Here is a 19,490-nt window from a genome sequence, read left to right as displayed (position 1 = left end):
TAGAGCGCACAGCTCACTGAACTCCAGTTGGGAGAGTGACTTCGGATTCTAGGGAATTCCGTGGTCTTCGAATGGAGTGGAGTCTCCTCAGGGTGACTATCCCGCGGTTCTGTGTAGGAAGGGGTTAACCAAGGCTCTAAGCGGACGGGGCGGGGCCAGAGGAGGGGCGGGGCCAGGGCGACCGCGGGCGCGCGCGTGCGTTGCTGACTCAGCGGCGATTCCTGAGATCACTGGTGGAGGGTTCCAGGTTGGCCCCCAGTGACTGGCGTGTGGGACCCTTTGAAGATCGGCTCTGTGTCCGGGACCTCCCTGGATCCTGGCCCCTGGAGGCCGTGGTTCTTGGTCTCAGCCGCCGGAGACTCCGAGAAGGAAGGCTAGCCGGAGCTGGGCGCGGCGGGACAGGGCGGGGACGACAGGCCAGCGCCTCCCTGGAGACATCCCCGCCACGCTCCGCCCCTCTTGCCCTGGGTCCCCAGACTCCAGGCTGGAGTGGTCGGGGCAGCTTGGCTGACCGGATATTAAACTGCGAGAGTTGTCGCACGTGGACACCCTCCTGCCTGTCGTGACTGTGTAAAACAAAGACCAGGAATCAATGTCTTTAGAGACCATCCCAGCCTTGCCTTCGCCCCAGATGAGAGTGGCCTGCGCTGAGACTTCCTAGGGATGGAAACACCACACCATATACTCTCTTCCCTATCTGGATCCCAGGCCCTTGCCTGCAGGGAAGTTCTTTCCCTTGTCTAACCTCTCTCCGGCAGGCTCAGTACATTCCCTCTGAGCCCGTCCCCAAGGAAGACGGAGAATGGCTGTCACCCCACCCCCACCCCGCCCGTGCTAACCACTCTTTGGAAATTTGCAAATTGGAATTCTCTCCTTGGATTTTCTCCAAGGTGAAAAACTGCGACTCAACTTTTCAAATAACTTTTTCTCTCCACCAGCGAACCTTAGAAGGGACTGTAGAGTGGTAACCGAATCCAACCCAAAACGGGAATCTCCTGGCCCCGTTCCTACCCCCACACCAGGCATAGGCACACACACAGTCCCCGACAGCCTCAGCCGGAACATTCCAGAGGCCGGGAACTCGGTACTTGCTAAGGCAGCCATTACTGGATAGCACTCTGGTTGTTAGAAAGCTCTTTCTTACACTATTTCAGGAGGAACGCTCGCCCCTCGTCGCCTGGCAGCTTCCCCACCTCACCTCTGTTGGCAGAGACCGGGTGAAGGTGGAGGGGGTGTCAGTGCCTAAAGCCTTAGCAGGCTCAGCAGCCCCTCACCCCCACCCAGGCTCTCAGCGCCTTCCACTCAGAGCCAAGCGCGGCGGAGCGCGAAGGGGCGGGGCCGTGGGGGACCCACCAGCTCTGCCCTGCTGCAAATCACTTCCAAGCCGGTGAGTCAAAAATAGTAACAGTTGTTGTGTTGCCCCTCATTTCCATGTTGTCAGTTTAATGTGCCGAAGTACAGAAGCAATTCCTGATGTCCCTACCTCTTTCTCAGTGTCCCCCACCTACTCCCTCTTCCCGCTACCCTCCCTGGAATCATTTCCTCAGCCCGCCCCCCTCCTCTTGATTCGCAGCCCTAGTAGTCCCAGAAGGAGATACTGTTGGTCTCCGTGGGAGCCGAGCAGGAAGAAAGGCGGGGCCGGAGGGGGCAGCGGCCGCGGTGGTGAGGCCCTGGACTACAGCCTCGACCCCGTAGCAGCCTCCGCAGGTCCTGGCGGAAGCGCAGGCCCAGAAAGGCGTAGAGCACGGGGTTGAGACCGCAGCGGGCGAGGGCCAAGCCCCCGGTCACCAGCAGTGCCAGATCCTTGCGCTTGCTGGCGGGGCAGCTCCGCTCGCGGGCCGCCAGGAGGTCGGCAGTATCCAATAGCAGGGCGAGACTGTAGGGCAGCTGCAGCACCACGAAGGCAGCCACCAGGGCCACCACGACGCGCAGCGCGCGCCGGCGCTCGGGCCCCCTGGTGGCCAGCAGCGTGCGGCCCAGGAGCGCGTAGCAGGCCGCCATGACGCCCAGCGGCAGCGCGAAGCCCAGGACCACCTGCGCCACGGCGCTCACCCCCTTCACCGTCTGCGTGAGGCCCTCGGGGAAAATGAGACGGCAGCGCCGCTGGCCTTCTCGCTGCCCGTCCTGGCTGAAAAGGAGAGCAGGCAGCGCCAGGAGCAGCGACAACAACCACACGATGACTGAGACCAAGTGTGCACGGCCCGGCACCGGGGGCCTCGGTCCAGCTGGGAGGGCCCGCGCGATGGCCACATAGCGGTCGGCGCTGATACAGGCCAGGAAGAGGAAGCCGGCGTGGAAGGAGGCCGAATAGAGGCCCGAGATGGCGCGGCAGGTGACACTTCCCAGACTCCAGCCCTGCAGAGCCCCGGCTGCGGCAAAGGGCAGGGTCAGGGCCAGCAGAAGGTCGGCCAGGGCCAGCTGGAGCAGGTGGGCGGAGGTGGGCGAGCGGGCAGCGCGTCGCGCCGCCAGGTGCGTGGCCAGGACCAGGCCATTGCCAGCCAGACCCAGCGCAGCCACCGTCAGGGAGACACTGGGTTGGAAGGCCCGACTGAAGGCCTGGACATCGGCCTTGTAGCAGAGTTCTGGCAGCGGCTCAGCCGAGTATGCCTCCTCATCGTCCCCGGAGTAGGGGCCCCAGGAGACCTGGGAAGGCCAAAATGAGAAGAGAGACCTTATGAGGCATGCCTCCACCACACACCTCCCCCTCCCACACATGCATTCCAAGCTGGGGGCTCCTGTGTGACCAGGTACAATGGTACAGTACCCGGGGAGAAGACATAAACTCTTCTCCACACTCTTCTTAGCACACCCTCAGACAGGCCTTGGCTTCCCTCGCACCCCTCCTGCCTCTACATCCAGGTTCCTCGGTGACCTTGAGTGAATCACTTGCTCTTTCTGGCTCTCCAGTTGCGTAATACATAATGTCGAGATTAGAAATCCTGACCAGCCCACCCGGCAGGGTTGTTTGAAATAAGGAAGATAATGAATGTGAAGCATCTGTGCTCTCCATAGGCCAAGTTGTCTGTATTGTTAATAAATCTTAGCGCTTCAGTTCTTCTGCAGCGCCCTCTCCTGGAAGAACATCCACATGCAGACTTTGCCTGAGACCTGGTCCCTGGACTCCATGCTTGGCCTGGAGAGGTTTTCTATGTCTCCTTTCCCTTCTCCCCTTCTCACCCCCACCTCTTAGCCTCCAGTACAGGTGCACTGAACTACTCATGACAAGGGGGTCGTAAGGGTTGGAGCTCAGGTTTTCTGGGCTCAGTTGGGACCTTAGATCTCTAGGTTCAGTTCATCCTCCCTCTGAACCCCAGTCCCGTCCCCCAACCCCAGCGTCTCATTACCAGCCCGATCTATCTGGAGGGCCCCTGGTCCCAGAGGGCTCCAGGCATCCTAGGTAGGTCACAGCATGGCAGAGGCCTGGTGCTAGCTAGAGAATCCCGTCCCTTCACCTTACCCTCCCTCTCTGTAACCATTACCCCCCTGCCCCCACTCCCACCTGCTTTGCGGGCTCAGTCCCCATCTCTGGCTACTCGGGTTTCTGAGGTAAAGTCACTGGGTACAGAAGTTAAACTAGTGGGACAGGAAGGAAGGGGCGGGGAGAAGGGCCAGGAGGGCGGTGGGGATTAGGGTCTGTGGGCCGTCTCTACCTAACTTTCCTATTCTACGTCCTAAAAAGTAATTTCTCCTTACCGTGCCAGTAGAAAAAGAACGGGTTTTGTAACATCGTCGTTTGCAGCCACCTGTGTGATCTCAGGTAATATCGTCGTTTGCAGCCACCTGTGTGACCTTAGGTAATATCGTCGTTTGCAGCCACCTGTGTGATCTCAGGTAATATCGTCGTTTGCTAGCCACCTGTGTGATCTTAGGTAGGTTTTCTGACCTCTCTGAGCCTCAGGTTTTTCATCTGCAAAGTGGAGTGAGGTAAAAATGCAGAATTCACAGGGTGCCTAGTACGGGTGCCTGGAGCATAATTTGCTGTCAGAAAATGTTAGATTCTTTTACTTACTCTTCTCCCCATCTCCAAGCACCTTCCCCTTCCATCTCCCTTTTCTTGGATTTTTTCAGGACCCCCTAACCGGCCCTAGCCTCCCTTCCCCCATCCCTGCGGCCACAGTCCCTGTCGGCCTCGGGTTATTCAGGGTATTTCCCGGCGACGGGAGGCTCTCTACCCCCGCCCATTCGCAGTAGGGCTGAGGCGCGCGCTTGCGCGGGGTCCGGGAAAGCGGCGCGTGCCAGGAGAGAGAGGCTGGGGGAGGGGGGAGGTGAGAAGAGAGAGGGTGGAAGGAGAGGCGAGAACAGCGGAGAACCAGGAACAGCACAGAGAGAGACAAGGGAGAAAGGTTGGGGGAGAGAGGAAAGAGGGAGGGGTGGGTAAGGGGTCGAGAGATAGCCATCCGCTGCGAACCCCAGGAGGAAAGCCCGAGCTGGAACTGGAGCCCTAGCCGGAGACGGGCACTGGGAGGCGGCCGCCGGGATCCGTCAGCCCTGCATGATGCGTCTCCGGCTCTTCTGCATCCTGCTCGCCGCGGTCTCGGGAGCCCGGGGCTGGGGCTACTGTGAGTGCGGGGCTCGCAGGCAGGCGGGGTTGGGCCTGGGAGTCTGAGGTCTGCAGGGCGGGTCCCGCACCGCATTGCGGCTGGGTGGTCGCGGGTCCCTTCCCGGCCGGCGCGCGCTCGTGCGCTTTCATCCTTTCCTGCCTCTCCCCGGCGCTCCGCAATGCAGCTCCGAGGCTGGCGCGCGCGCCCGGCGATGGGGCTGGGCTCAGAGCTGAAGATAGAGCCGGCCCGGGCGGGGATTTGGGACTGAGATCCAAGCGGGAGCTAGTGCCTGGGTTTGAGGGTTGGGAATAAGGGTGGTGCCAGTGACCCCGCTAGGGTTAAGGTTTTGCCAGGGGCTGGGGCTGGGCTTGGAGCTGGCCCAGGAACCAGAGTTTGGGGCTGAGGCTGGGGCTGGATTTTGGGGTTGGGATCCATGCAGTATTTGGTGACCCTTTATGATGCTAAGGTTGCACATGGAACTGGTGATGGTGCTTGGACTGGCTGGGGTTGGGACCAAGGCCTGGATTTGGGGTTGGTGCAGGCCTGTGGGTGCTGCTGACTGGGATTGAGGCTGGGGCTGGATTGGTGTCTTGGAGTGACTCAGGTTCTAAAAGATGCTGAGGTTTGGGATTGTGTTTGTGGGTGTACTGAACCCCAGCTGGTACTAGGCAGGGTCTGGCCTACAGGTTCTTCCAGAAGAAGAAGGCAGCCTCCCCGAAGTGTGCAGCTGTTGCTGCAGACCAGGTTGAGTAGATGGTTTAAGTTAGGGCTGGGTCTGCAATGGGGGAGAGAGAAGAAAGAGCTCCGGTTGCTCAGCGTGCTGGGCCTTTGGGAAGACTGGGAGGGGCCACCCTGATCAACATGTCTGTTCCCCCAACCCAGACGGCTGTGACGAGGAGCTGGTGGGGCCCCTGTATGCACGCTCCCTGGGTGCCTCCTCCTACTATGGGCTCTTCACCGCACCCCGTTTTGCCCGGCTGCACGGTGAGCGTGGTGGTGCCCCCTGGTGGGGTGGGGGACTCTGGAGGGCTGGAGGTGAATGGGGAGCCAGTGGTGAAAGGCCTTGCCCCTTCTATAGGCATAAGCGGATGGTCTCCCCGGATTGGAGACCCAAATCCCTGGCTCCAGATCGACCTAATGAAGAAGCACCGGATCCGGGCTGTGGCCACGCAGGGCTCCTTTAACTCTTGGGACTGGGTCACACGTTACATGCTGCTCTATGGCGACCGAGTGGACAGCTGGACACCGTTCTATCAGCGAGGGCACAACGCGGTACTCCAGGCTCCCTGCGCACACACTTGGGGAACCTTTTCAGCTCTGTGACCTGGGCTGGGCCGGGCACAATCTTGGGGGAGGGGCAGCAGGCAGTGGTGAGGGCACAGATGAGGAGCAGTGACTTCCTCCCCAAGGACTCAGTCCAGAGGGACTGTCGGCTCCCCATGTGTGCAAGATATTCCCAGTGACAGGGTTTAACATACTTCAGGGTAAAATCTGGGAGAGGTTCATGAAGGTGGTGACATCTGAGTTGACCTTTGAGGATATAATGGGACGCTCTAGGCTAGGGAAACTGTGTTTGTGTAAAGCCATGAAGGCAGGGGAGATAAGGAGTGTTTGCCTTCCAGAAGTCGAGATTGGCTAGATGCGACAACTGTGGACTGGGAGGCTGTGGAGAAACAAGCAGGGGGTGGTGACGTGGTCACTCCTCTTCCTTTGCCCCTCAGACCTTCTTCGGTAACGTGAACGAGTCGGCGGTGGTTCGCCACGACCTGCACTACCACTTCACGGCGCGCTACATCCGCATCGTGCCCTTGGCTTGGAACCCGCGCGGCAAGATCGGCCTGAGGCTCGGCCTCTACGGCTGCCCTTACAGTAAGGGTGTGAGGTCGTGGGCGGGGTGGGGGTGGTGCCCGGGAGACAAAGAGTCTCCCCGGTCCCCAACCCACCTAGTGCCCCTCGCGCAGAGTCCGACGTGCTCTATTTCGATGGCGATGATGCCATCTCGTACCGCTTCCCGCGAGGGGTCAGCCGGAGTCTGTGGGACGTGTTCGCCTTCAGCTTCAAGACCGAAGAGAAGGACGGGCTCCTGTTGCACGCCGAGGGCGCCCAGGGCGACTACGTGACACTCGAGCTGCAGGGGGCGCACTTGCTGCTGCACATGAGCCTGGGTGAGCTCAGAGATCCCGGCGCAAAGCCTGAGGCTCTCCTCCCACGTCTCTTGTTGCACCTCCTCCGCGAAGCCGCACCCCACTCCTTATCCTTCCCTTCCTTAGTGTTTGGACCAACCCACCTTTTTCGTGTAAAATTTGGTGCTAGCAAAACACTGGACTCGGGATCAGGAGAAGCGGATTCCAGCCTCAGCTCTACCACCTACCAGCGGGACAAGCACTTCCCCAGTCTGTTTCCTCATTGTAAAAACGTTGTATATACGTATACACACACGCCTAAAGCGTTACTATTTTGCATCTCAATCGCTTTTCATAACATCCACATGATGAGGTAGAAGCAACTATCGTGCCTCAAGTTTTACTGATAGGAAAACAGAGGCTCAGAGAGGTTGAATGGCTTACTCTAAGTCCATACTGGCCAATGGCCACTGCTCCATCCCAGGCTGAGGGTGGTCCAATCTCTGTATGCCCACCCTCCCTGGCTGCCCTGGGCCCTGGGCAGTCCCTCCTCTGTGCTGCCGGCTGCTGCTCTGCCTGGGGACTAGCTGGGCAGTAGGGCTCGCTTGGGTTTTCCAGGTTCCAGGTCTGACCCCGCCCCACCCTACCCTCAGGCAGCAGCCCCATCCAGCCAAGGCCCGGTCACACAACCGTGAGCGCTGGTGGCGTCCTCAATGACCAGCACTGGCATTACGTACGCGTGGACCGATTTGGCCGCGAAGCAAATCTCACCCTGGACGGCTACGAGCAGCGCTTCGTGCTCAATGGCGACTTCGAGAGACTGAACCTGGACACCGAGGTGAGTGGAGAGGGGAGGAGCCATTTGGTTAAGTGGGATGCTGGGTGGGCCGGTGGGGGACAGCACTTTTCTCTACCAGAGGTAAGACTCTGCTTTCGGGTGTCTGAATATGCTAGCAGCTCTTGGCAAACTCCCAGAAAGGCCTGGGTTTTTGTTGTTACTGCTGCTATTAGCACGCAGATTCCCGGACTCCACCCCAGAACTACTGAGATGGAGTCTGGAAATCTGGATTTGGGGGATCGGACAGGATGAGAAAATTGCCCCCTTCAGGCCCTGATCTGCAGATAAAGAATCCCAGACAGGTTCATTGACTTACCTAAGGGCATGCAGCCAATCTTTGGTGGAGTCAGGGCTAGAACCCAAGCCTGGGGAGGCCCAGCGAGCTTCCAGCTTCAATACCGATACTGGGGCACTGTGTGTCTCAAGTCTTATAAAACTCAATCTGCCTGGAGCGTGGGACAGTGTACGGCGGGGGTGGGGTGGGAGCGTGAGAAAGGCGTGCGCGCTGCCGCGCTTGTCGGCTCAGTGGGAAAACTTCTGGAAACTTCACCATTGATCCTGATGGGAGTGCCCCCCTGAAGCCATTTGCAGTGTACTCACTCCTCACTCCGCCCCGCAGATGTTCATCGGGGGTCTGGTGGGCGCCGCGCAGAAGAACCTTGCCTATCGGCATAATTTCCGCGGCTGCATGGAAAACGTAATCTTCAACCGAGTCAACATCGCGGACCTGGCCGTGCGGCGCCATTCGCGGATCACCTTCGAGGCCAGTGGGCCGGGGGATCTGGGAGGACTGGGGCGTCAAAGCCGCTTGGAACCAATCATGTAAAAGCCGAGGACCCCCCTCCCCAGCGGGATGCTCAAGTGGGGGTGATGGTGTCATCCCTGCCTCACAGGAAGTGCGAAAGGCCAGCTCCCAACCCCCCTGTTAAAAGCTGCGGTGCGGTCTGAGCATCTCCTCAATTATAACTGAGGAAAATAAGGTGTAGCGACCCTGAGTGGCTCCACCAGGGGTCACGGAGCTGCGCAGGGGCTGAGGAGGGACTTGAACCCAGGGCTGTTTCGGTGTGTGGGTGTGGGTGCTCCCCCCACCCGAACTCAGGAGCGTAATCAGGCACTGCTGCCGGGAAGCAGGCGGGAAATGGCCTCTCCACGCTGGAAGGAAGGGAAGGAGCGGTCGCCCCTGGAGACGATGTAGATCAGGATAGAGTCCTGCAGGCCGACTTGGTGGCTGGAGACCCCCTCCACAGCTGGACATGTTTCTGGGGGAGTTGGGGAGGTGCATCCAGGGAACCTCACTCCTCACAGAGGTGGGGCGGGGCATCGGCTCGGGTGCTGACAGATCCTCACTTTCGTCCCTAGGGTAAGGTGGCATTCCGTTGCCTGGACCCGGTTCCTCACCCCATCAACTTTGGAGGCCCTCACAACTTCGTGCAAGTGCCTGGCTTCCCTCGCCGAGGCCGCCTCGCAGTCTCTTTTCGCTTCCGTACCTGGGATCTCACCGGGCTGCTACTTTTCTCCCGCCTGGGGGATGGGCTGGGCCACGTGGAGCTGATGCTCAGTGAAGGGCAGGTCAATGTGTCCATCGTGCAGACGGGCCGAAAGAAACTTCAGTTTGCTGCTGGTGAGGGGTGGAGGGAAGGGGGAGGCACAGGGAGGCCAGGGAAGGGCAAAGAGCAGAGGAGTTTGTAGGCCTGGACTGAAGCCTTTGCACACCGGAGAGGGGTGAGGGAGTGAGGGGAGGGAGCAGGGCAGGAGGTCCCAGGGCCCTGGGAAAAGGTGGGAGTGGATGGAGGCTGCTGGGAGTTGGAGGGCGGGGCAGATCTGAGGAGCTAAGGAGAAGCAGGAAGGCCGAGAATCCTGGTACTCTCCAGTTCCGGAGGATCTCTGGAGGTGTCATTCAGTTATGACTTTTGTGTCAGCCACTGGGGTTCCACACAGTGAAGAGAGACATTCAGAGATGTCACCACTCAGGTTGATAAGTGTAAAAATGGGAGGCACATAGGCTACTGTTAGGACACAGAGTGGGGTTGCTGCCTCTTCTAGAACGTGGTGCCCCCCCCCCACCATCCTCCTGTCCTGTCCAGGGTTCCGCCTGAATGATGGCTTTTGGCACGAGGTGAATTTTGTGGCACAGGAAAACCATGCAGTCATCAGCATTGATGATGTGGAGGGGGCAGAGGTCAGGGTCTCATACCCACTGCTGATCCGAACAGGAACCTCATACTTCTTTGGAGGTAAGCGGAGGCCGACCTGGCTAGACCCCTGTCTCTGGGTGGGAAGGCCCCATCTAAGTCCACCCAGACAGGGCTACATGGAGAGTTTTGTAGCAGTAAATCCCTCTTGTCCCTCTGGGGCCTTGGGGACTGGAAGGTCACTGTCATCGTCTACTAGCCCCCTTCCTTCCTTCATGTCTGGCTCTCCCTTGGCATCTCCCTGGGGGAGGGTCGCTGGAGTCTCCCCTGGGGAGGGCCTCACAGGGGTGGTTGCTCCAGGTTGTCCCAAGCCAGCCAGTCGATCGGGCTGCCACTCCAACCAGACGGCGTTCCATGGCTGCATGGAGCTGCTCAAGGTGGATGGTCAACTGGTCAACCTGACTCTGGTGGAGGGCCGGCGGCTTGGATACTATGCTGAGGTCCTCTTTGACACATGTGGCATCACTGATAGGTATCCAGAAGCCCCTCTCCCTACAAGAGGTGACCCCTCCAAAGCCCTCTTCCATGGTCTCCCAATGATGGGAATGGCCTTTCTCAATGATCTCCCTTCTCCTGGTCCCAGCTCCAAAGTCTCCTACCTGGGGATGATTCCTCCTTGACCTCTCACCTTCTATTTCTTCCCTTAAAGTGACACATGCTCAGAATGGAAATGAAGCATCTCTTTTTGGTCCTCGAGGGTTTTATTTGGGGGGTGGGGGAAGTAAGGCATTATTTATTCCTTTGGGGAAGGGGAAACAGTATAGTACTTGAGCCCTGAGGCCTGCCTAATGCCCCAGCATTTAAGCTTGGTAGGTGGAGTGTGTTTCGCACTGGGTTTTGGTGCTCCCAGGAGCTGGGAGCGAAGCTTGTAAGCATCAGACCGTACGCTCAAGCTCCCCGTAAGGCTCCTTCCCTCGGTGCTGACCCCCTCACCTAGGTGCAGCCCTAATATGTGTGAGCATGACGGACGCTGCTACCAGTCTTGGGATGACTTCATCTGCTATTGTGAACTGACAGGCTACAAGGGGGAGACCTGCCACCAACGTAAGCCAGCTTGGGTACGGGGGAGAGTCAGAGGCAGGGGAGGTCAGGAGGTTTCTGGCAATCCTAAGGCCGCTAGAGATGGTAGGGCTGGCCCTCCTAGCCCCCTGACCCTATAACTGCCTTTTCCCCACCTCACCACCGACCAGCTTTGTATAAGGAATCCTGTGAGGCTTATCGGCTCAGTGGGAAAACTTCCGGCAACTTCACCATTGATCCTGATGGGAGTGGCCCCCTGAAGCCATTTGTAGTGTACTGTGATATCCGAGGTAAGCGGCTCTGATGGGTGGTGGAGGGGCAGCTGACGAGCCAATGCGGGAGTGTGGGGGAAATGGAAGGATGGAAGGGTGGACAGGGGCCAGTGAGGTTAAATGGTGGTGGGGGTAAAGGAGGACAGAGGGGGAAGGGGACACTCAGGGATTTGTAATCTAGCCTTGCAGGTAGATTCCAGCTTCCTGATCCATTCCAGCTGTCTCATCTCCGGCCTATGACGTTGGGGGCCTAGAGCTGGGCTGAAATGGAGCTGCTGGCCACGTTTCTTGTCTCTGGATTGCAGTAGTGGTGCTGGGGGCGGGGCAGGGAGATGGGTAGGGAAGGCCCGTCTCCAGCCACAGCTCTGTCTCATCCCCCTCCCCCAGAGAACCGGGCCTGGACAGTTGTGAGGCATGACAGGCTGTGGACAACTCGGGTGACAGGTTCTAGCATGGAGCGGCCATTCCTCGGGGCCGTCCAGTACTGGAACGCATCCTGGGAGGAAGTCAGTGCCCTGGCCAATGCTTCCCAGCACTGTGAACAGTGGATTGAGTTCTCCTGCTACAATTCCCGGCTGCTCAACACCGCAGGTTAGGGGGGGTGGGGGTGGGGAGGGCAAGGTGGAGAGCTGGAGGAGAGACCGCTGGGGTCTGGGAGAAGAGGATTAGAGGGTTCAAGGGAGCCCTGGGCTACAGGACTCAAGAAAGGGTCTGGGCTGGTTGGAAGGGTGAGAGAGGAGCCCAGAGGCTAATGGAGGGCAGGGCCTGGAGACTGCCTGCACCTCTTCCCCAGGAGGCTACCCCTATAGCTTCTGGATCGGCCGCAATGAGGAGCAGCACTTCTACTGGGGTGGCTCGCAGCCCGGCATTCAGCGCTGTGCCTGTGGTCTGGACCGGAGCTGTGTGGACCCCGCTCTGCACTGTAACTGTGACGCCGACCAGCCCCAGTGGTAAAGGGGGCAAAGGGACAGGGCTTGCAGGACGCCAGGGACCGCTGAGCGGCACAGGCTGAGCCACCACATCCTGTCCCCACAGGAGGACCGACAAGGGCCTGCTGACTTTTGTGGACCATTTGCCTGTCACTCAGGTGGTGGTGGGGGACACGAACCGTTCCAATTCGGAGGCCCAGTTCTTCCTGAGGCCTCTGCGCTGCTATGGTGATCGTGAGTGACAGACCCTTTTTGTGTACCCTCCCAGGGTCAGCTCTCCAGTCTCCAAAATCTAGGCTACCTGATCCACTGGGGGTCTCTAGGACACACTGCCAGACACCCCAGCTCCTGGTGTGATATGCCCACACCTGTGTTGTTCCTCGGCACCTTCCTCTCTTTCATTACATGCCTTAAGTTTCCCTGGGGACCCCTAGTTGTCCCCTTTTGCCCTGTCTCCCCCCCGACCTGAGGCTGCCTCACTCTTCTCCCCTCCTACCTCGCTGACAAGGCCTTCCTCCATCTGGTTTTGTAGGAAATTCCTGGAACACCATCGCCTTCCACACTGGGGCTGCACTGCGCTTTCCCCCAATCCAGGCCAACCACAGCCTTGATGTCTCCTTCTACTTCAGGACCTCGGCTCCCTCAGGAGTCTTCCTAGAGAATGCAGGGGGCCCTTACTGCCAGTGGCGCCGACCTTACGTGCGGGTGGAACTCAACAGTGAGCAGGCAGACGTTGCCGGGGGATGAAGATCCCTGGGGAGGTGTGGGGTGGGTGGAGGCTGGGACAAGTGACAAGGGGTAAGATGCCCCTCTGCGAGGCAGCATGGAAAGGGCTTCAGATGGCGCTGGCTTCTACACCCAGCTCTTTTTTTTATATATATAAATTTATTTATTATTTATTTATTTATTTTTGGCTGCGTTGGGTCTTCGTTGCTGTGCGGGCTTTCTCTAGTTGCAGAGAGCGGGGGCTACTCTTCGTTGTGGTGCGCAGGCTTCTCATTGCGGTGGCTTCTCGTTGCGGAGCACGGGCTCTAGGCGTGTGGGCTTCAGTAGTTGTGGCTCGCGGGCTCTAGAGCACAGGCTCAGTAGTTATGGTGCACGGGCTTAGTTGCTTCGCGGCATGTGGGATCTTCCCGGACCAGGGATCGAACCCGCGTCCCCTGCATTGGTAGGCGGACTCTCAACCGCTGCGCCACCAGGGAAGTCCCCCAGCTCTGTCTTGACAGCTGGCTTCGTGACCCCGAGCGCCCACTTAGCCTCTCTGGGCCTTAGGTCCCTGACTTGTAAGGAAGCTGGACTCCTGGTGTGTGGGGGTCTTCTACCTGATGAGCTATGCTTCTAACCTGAGAAGTGGGGCTGGGAAGCTGGCTCCAGGGATCTGGGAATTTGAGAGAGACCAGGGGTATGAGGGTTTTTTTCTTTTTTTATACATTTATTTATTTATTTATTTTTGGCTGCGTTGGGTCTTCGTTGCTGCGAGTGGGCTTTCTCTAGTTGCGGTGAGCGGGGGCTGCTCTTTGTTGCGGTGCATGGGCTTCTCATTGTGGGGGCTTCTCTTTGCTGTGGAGCACAGGCTCTAGGAGTGCGGGCTTCAGTAGTTGTGGCATGTGGGCTCAGTAGTTGTGGCTCGCAGGCTCTAGAGTGCAGGCTCAGTAGTTGTGGCACACGGGCTTAGTTGCTCCGCGGCATGTGGGGTCTTCCTGTACCAGGGCTTGAACCCGTGTGCCCTGCATTGGCAGGCGGATTCTTAACCACTGCGCCACCAGGGAAGTCCAGGGTATGAGGTTTTAAGCAGTTTATGGGTTTTGTCCCAGGCTGTAGACAGATTGGAGGGACATTCAAGGAGCTCCAAAGGGTGAAGAAGAGGGGTTGTATCAGGTGAACCTGTGAGGGATCTTGGAGGTCTGAGTCCTCTCCCCCTAACCCCCAACGTTGTCCAGCATCCCGGGATGTGGTCTTCGCCTTCGACGTGGGGAATGGGGATGAGAACCTGACAGTGCACTCCGATGACTTTGAGTTCAACGATGACGAGTGGCACCTGGTCCGGGCTGAAATCAATGTAAAGCAGGCCCGGCTCCGCGTGGATCACCGGCCTTGGGTGGTGCGGCCGATGCCCCTGCAGACATACATCTGGCTGGAGTACGACCAGCCCCTCTATGTTGGTGAGCAGCAACCCAGAGGCAGGTCTGAAGCCTCTGACACCTTCCCCCGCTCTCAAGGCCACTCTCCTTGTTTCCAGGAACCCTGTGTCTTAGGTCCCGATCCCCTCGACCTCAAGAGTGAGCCAAAGGCCCACCTTTCCTCTCCAGTCCCTGGCATCTATTCTGTTCTTCTAGCCCCCTTGGCTCCCTTCCGAACCCCAATGCTTATCCCTGTCTCTGGCTCTACACCCATTTCTTGACCTGCCCACCTTCCCCAGGATCTGCGGAGCTTAAGAGGCGGCCCTTCGTGGGTTGCTTGAGGGCTATGCGTCTGAACGGAGTGACTCTGAACCTGGAGGGCCGTGCCAATGCCTCTGAGGGAACCTCACCCAACTGCACGGGCCACTGCGCCCACCCCCGGTTCCCCTGTTTCCATGGAGGCCGCTGCGTGGAGCGCTACAGCTACTACACCTGTGACTGTGACCTCACGGCTTTTGACGGGCCATACTGCAACCACGGTTAGTGCTGCTGGTTATGGGAGGACAGGGAGCCATAATGGGATGTAGGGAGGGCAGGAAAGGAAGGAGGGCACAAAGTCAGCATCGGGGAAAACTGTGGTCGTCCTGGGCTCCTGTGCTCTGAGCTGGGGCAGTCAGGCAGTTGAAGATGTTGGGTGACTCCAAAGGCATAAAGTGGGGCAAGGAAGGGATGGTACAGCTAGCTGGCACGAAAAAGATAAAAAGCAACAAGCAAATAACTTCCCCATCTTCCCACTGTCACCGAGGGAACACAGGTCACCCCCCTTGCAAGCATATCCCCCCAGGCTGCACGACGCCCTCCTATGCCATTTCCTATTGGACAATCGCTTCACTCCTAAAACATGTCTACAACCTGGTCCTTGGTTAAGGCAAGCCTTGACATTCACCATAGCAAGATTCTGCACATATACCCAGACTGCAGCCTCCCTAAGGCTGGTCTAGGGGGATGAGTGAGCAGGGAGGTCACTGGTGGGAGAAGTCTGGTGAGGTAGGGAGATACAGGGACTAAGGGACTGACAGAAGACCTTTGGTTTTGGTTCGGAAGCGTGAGTAGTGGCAGGTGTACCAGATGGGCTTATGGTATCTCGATTCTAATCTTGACTGTCCCCTTACTGTGCATCCCTAGGCAAGTAGCTACCCGTTTCTGAGCCTCGCTTTCCCAGCTGTAAAACGCGGGGGTTGGATTAGATGACCTTTTACATTTCCCATGATATTAGGATTCCATTCCGTGATACGGGGGTGCCAGAGGACCTAAAAGTGAAGGGAGACGGGTTGTGGTGGTGGCTGAGACTGGGGACATGTGCCAGAGGGTGTGTGTGGATGACATACACAGCGTCTGAATGTGGGAACAGGGGCCCTGACCTCACTCCCTCTGCCTTCAGACATTGGCGGTTTCTTTGAGCCGGGCACCTGGATGCGCTATAACCTCCAGTCAGCGCTGCGCTCCGCAGCCCGCGAGTTCTCCCACATGCTGAGCCGGCCAGTGCCGGGCTACGAGCCCGGCTACGTCCCCGGCTACGACACTCCCGGCTACGCGCCCGGCTACCATGGCCCTGGGTACCGCCTGCCTGACTACCCGCGGCCTGGCCGGCCGGTGCCGGGCTACCGTGGACCCGTCTATAATGTCACTGGAGAGGAGGTGTCTTTCAGCTTCAGCACCCACTCCGCCCCCGCCGTCCTGCTCTATGTCAGCTCCTTTGTGCGTGACTACATGGCTGTGCTCATCAAGGAAGACGGTAAGCCCCCCGAGGCGCTCGCTCTCAATTCCAGCTGTCTCTGGGTGCCCTCCATTCTCGTAACTATCGATTGACCAATACAAGGACTCAGGTGCTCTTACAAGGTGGGGGCTTTGGGAGCTGAGAGGAGACCCCCCTCTTCCTCCTCCCCACCCTACAGGGACCCTGCAGCTGCGCTATCAGCTGGGCACCAGTCCCTACGTGTACCAACTAACCACCCGCCCCGTGACTGACGGCCAGCCCCACAGCGTCAACCTTACCCGGGTCTACCGCAACCTCTTCATCCAGGTGCGTGCAGGGGGAGGGGGACAAGGGAGGCGGGCCGGTTCAGACCACAACCTCGCCATCTAGGTTGCGGCAGTGGGAAATGCCAAACGTTTAGCATTTGTAGAGCACGTTCCAGTTTACAGAGGATGTTCATGTGTGTAATCTCACGGGACCTCACAACCTCTCTGTGAGGTGGTTCAGGTAGGCAGCTCTTCTTCTTGTCTTCGTTTGACAAATCACTAAAGGGGCTCAGACAGTAAGGTGGTGTCCCCGAAGTCAAACCACCGTAAGCTGCGAAGACAGGGCTCAAAACCAGGTTGTTGGGTTTTTAATACCAAATCCTATGTCTGGGTCCAGGGGTTCCCCACCTGGGACTGAGCTAGGACTCACCACCAACTGGGAGAGGAGAGTTCCAGCCTGGCCTGGGCTACGTCTGCCCCCCGGTTCTCCCTCCCTCACCTCCTTTCCCCTCCCCACTCAGGTGGACTACTTCCCCCTGACAGAGCAGAAGTTCTCACTGCTGGTGGACAGCCAGCTGGACTCACCCAAGGCCTTGTATCTGGGGCGCGTCATGGGTAAGCTGGGGCTGAGAGGGCGTTCTGGGTAAGGAGCTGTGGGTGAAGTCCCTGGAGCCCGGAGGGGAGTGAAGGACGGGGAGTGGCATTGAAGGTGCTGATAAAGAGTGGGAAGCTAGCGATGGTGAGAGGGGGCAGCGCTATTGGTGGTCCAAGCCCGTTTCTTTCTGGGCTGCCCCTCCCTCAGAGACGGGAGTGATTGACCCGGAGATCCAGCGCTACAACACGCCAGGTTTCTCGGGCTGCCTGTCTGGTGTCCGATTCAACAATGTGGCCCCCCTCAAGAGCCACTTCCGAACGCCTCGACCCATGACCTCGGAGCTGGCTGAGGCCCTTCGCGTTCAGGGAGAACTGTCTGAGTCTAACTGCGGGGCCATGCCACGTCTCGTCTCAGAGGTGCCACCTGAGCTGGACCCCTGGTATCTGCCCCCAGGTACATCCCTGGGACACAATAAAGGAAGGGAAGAGAGGGACAACAGGGAAAGGAAATGATTCTTAACCTGGAGGCGGCTTCTCCTACCTGGTGCTTTCTCTTTTTCAGACTTCCCGTACTACCACGATGACGGATGGGTTGCCGTACTTTTGGGCTGTGAGTAGCACAGTCACTACCCTGACCTCCTCATTCTACCCTCTGGCTGTCAGCGTTGCCTCCCTGCCCCGTATCCTCAGGGCTGAGGGGTGGTGAAGGCACTAGGTGCATGGTGGCGCCCAGAAGGATGAGACAGGCTATGCTGAAGGTAGCTGATAATCAGGTTGGAGATTTTTAAATGTCTGAGGATGCTATAGACTTTTAATTGAAATGAAATATCAAAATGGGGCTAAGCTTTTACAGTGATGTGTCCATCAATGCCTGATCCCATATACCATCTCTTCTCAGTGGCAGTCCATTGCTGGTCACATCTGACTTTATGACCTTGTGGATCAGATAATCTCCACTTCCTGACGAGCAGCTTAAGTCACATGCTTATCTGCTGGGTCATGGTCATTATGTTCCACCAAAGTCAGGTGTTCAATATCTAAAAGGTCCCAGAATTAGGCAGGAACTGTTTATTAAAAGGAGCTTTACTGCACTATAAAAAGGTAAATTTTATGGTACGTAAACTATATCTCAATAAAACTGTTATAAGAAAATTAAAAAATAAAATGAGGCTAAAGGTAAGGGATGAGGAAATGGGGGTGCAGTAACATCCAGAGGGATGAGAAACTGGGGTAAGTACCAGGGATGTGGAAAGAGAATGTTACAAACAGAAGACGGCAGGGGATGAGCCAGGAATTTAGACCTACCAGATACTTAAGAACGGCTTGATGTGGCCATACAGCTGACACTCTTGTACATGTATGCTTTAGGCCAAAAGCATACGTGTGTGTATGTATATAGGTGAAACCCCAAAGATCTGCCCTGAATTGTTCCTTTTTTTCTCTTTCAGTTTTGGTGGCCTTCTTGCTGCTGGGGTTGGTGGGAATGTTGGTGCTCTTCTATCTGCAAAATCATCGCTACAAGGGCTCCTACCACACCAATGAGCCCAAGGCCACTCACGATTACCACCCTGGCAGCAAACCTCCCCTACCTACTTCAGGCCCGGCCCAAGCCCCAGACCCGGCCCCAACACCAGCTTCTACCCAAGTTCCAGCCCCAGCCCCTGGCCCCCGGGACCAAAACCTACCCCAGATCCTGGAGGAGTCTAGGTCCGAATGAATCAGGAGAAGGGCTTCAGGGACCAAGTCCATCTCCTCCAAATTCCCCAATCCCTGCCTCTGCCCCACCCGTCAGGGACATTTGGCTCCTCTTAGCTGGCTCTGCTCACCCAGAGGCTTTCCCTCCTGCCAAGTGTGGTGGGCAGAGCCACAGATGGGACCAAAGGGAGTGGCTGCGCCGCACTGCCTAAACCAATGCCCTGCCCGTCCCCATGTCCCCAGGCTCCTGGTGGTTTGCCTGCCCCAGAGAAGCCTCATGGGGTTAAGACAGGCCCTTCCTGCCATCCCTGTCCCAGCTGCTGCCGGGGATTAACAACAGAGTGCAGGGGAGATTAACTGCCTCCCTTCAAATATTCAATCTCAGCAGGGACAGATGTGTGGGATTGCAGGGATGCACGGGGTATGGGGGGAGGAGGCTGCTGAATCATACCCCCCAGCCTCCCCCCTCCCCTGCAGAACATCTTCCATCGGCTTCCACTCAGTTGGGGATTAGGGAGGGCTTCACTGATGTCTCCCACCCCCGTTTTTTGTTTTTTACAGAGACCGAGAGGCCTCAGTTTAGCACCTTAGTACCTCCACTGCTTTACATGCTTAGCCAAAGCCATAAAAAACTTGCAACGTAGAGAGAATAACGCAGACACGCTGACTAGCCAGCCCTCTACTCTTCCTCCCTCTTCCAAGATATGCAGTAGCCTTGGTGCCCGTCCAAAGGCTTGGCCCCCCCTCTCCAATGCATGAGGAGCCCTCTTTCCTCCGCTCAGAGATGCTGCTTCGTTCGTCCCGGAGGTCATATTCTTTATATATATTTTTTGTTGCAAAGTCTCTCTCTAGAGAAACTCTATATATTACTCTAATTTTTTAAATTATCAGTTTATATATAAAAGAAAAAATCAATCGACTGTCCTGTCCTGTGCTGTGCCCACGGTCTGTAGTGTGCTTCTCCTGTGTTGGAAGTCTCATGAGGTCTGCCGGTCATTCACCCAAGCCTGATCCGGCCTCCACTCTGAAGCTGTGCTCTCAGACTTGGAGCTGTTCTAATAAAGCAGAGTGACAGAGCCTAAGTCTGTGTGTGGTAGCTGGCGTCGTGGTTAGGGCACAGTGGGATGATTTTAAGGCAGCTAAT

At 57.6% G+C, this 19,490-nt stretch overlaps 2 protein-coding genes across 2 annotated transcripts; one reads left to right on the top strand and one right to left on the bottom strand.

The window, feature by feature from the left end:
* Positions 1-1,411: 1,411 nt before the first annotated feature.
* CCR10 (C-C motif chemokine receptor 10) lies at positions 1,412-3,367 on the bottom strand. The gene has a single exon (XM_030840069.2). It carries the CDS (start codon positions 2,713-2,715, stop codon positions 1,576-1,578), a length of 1,140 nt encoding a protein of 379 aa, XP_030695929.1. The 5' UTR covers positions 2,716-3,367; the 3' UTR covers positions 1,412-1,575.
* A 471-nt stretch (positions 3,368-3,838) lies between these two features.
* Positions 3,839-19,423, top strand: CNTNAP1 (contactin associated protein 1). The gene is made up of 24 exons (XM_030840055.2): positions 3,839-4,559; positions 5,424-5,525; positions 5,620-5,813; positions 6,263-6,410; positions 6,503-6,706; positions 7,318-7,502; positions 8,122-8,265; positions 8,862-9,123; positions 9,587-9,736; positions 9,995-10,166; positions 10,632-10,738; positions 10,885-11,004; positions 11,374-11,577; positions 11,780-11,936; positions 12,022-12,149; positions 12,448-12,633; positions 13,856-14,077; positions 14,335-14,574; positions 15,477-15,830; positions 15,991-16,118; positions 16,579-16,672; positions 16,860-17,105; positions 17,214-17,261; positions 18,100-19,423. Exons 1-24 carry the CDS (start codon positions 4,493-4,495, stop codon positions 18,366-18,368), a joined length of 4,131 nt encoding a protein of 1,376 aa, XP_030695915.1. The 5' UTR covers positions 3,839-4,492; the 3' UTR covers positions 18,369-19,423.
* The last annotated feature ends 67 nt before the right edge of the window (positions 19,424-19,490 follow it).

The sequence above is a fragment of the Globicephala melas genome, chromosome 20 (assembly GCF_963455315.2).
Source record: "Globicephala melas chromosome 20, mGloMel1.2, whole genome shotgun sequence".
Lineage (NCBI taxonomy): Eukaryota > Metazoa > Chordata > Mammalia > Artiodactyla > Delphinidae > Globicephala > Globicephala melas.
This window is presented reverse-complemented; position numbering and strand designations above follow the sequence as displayed.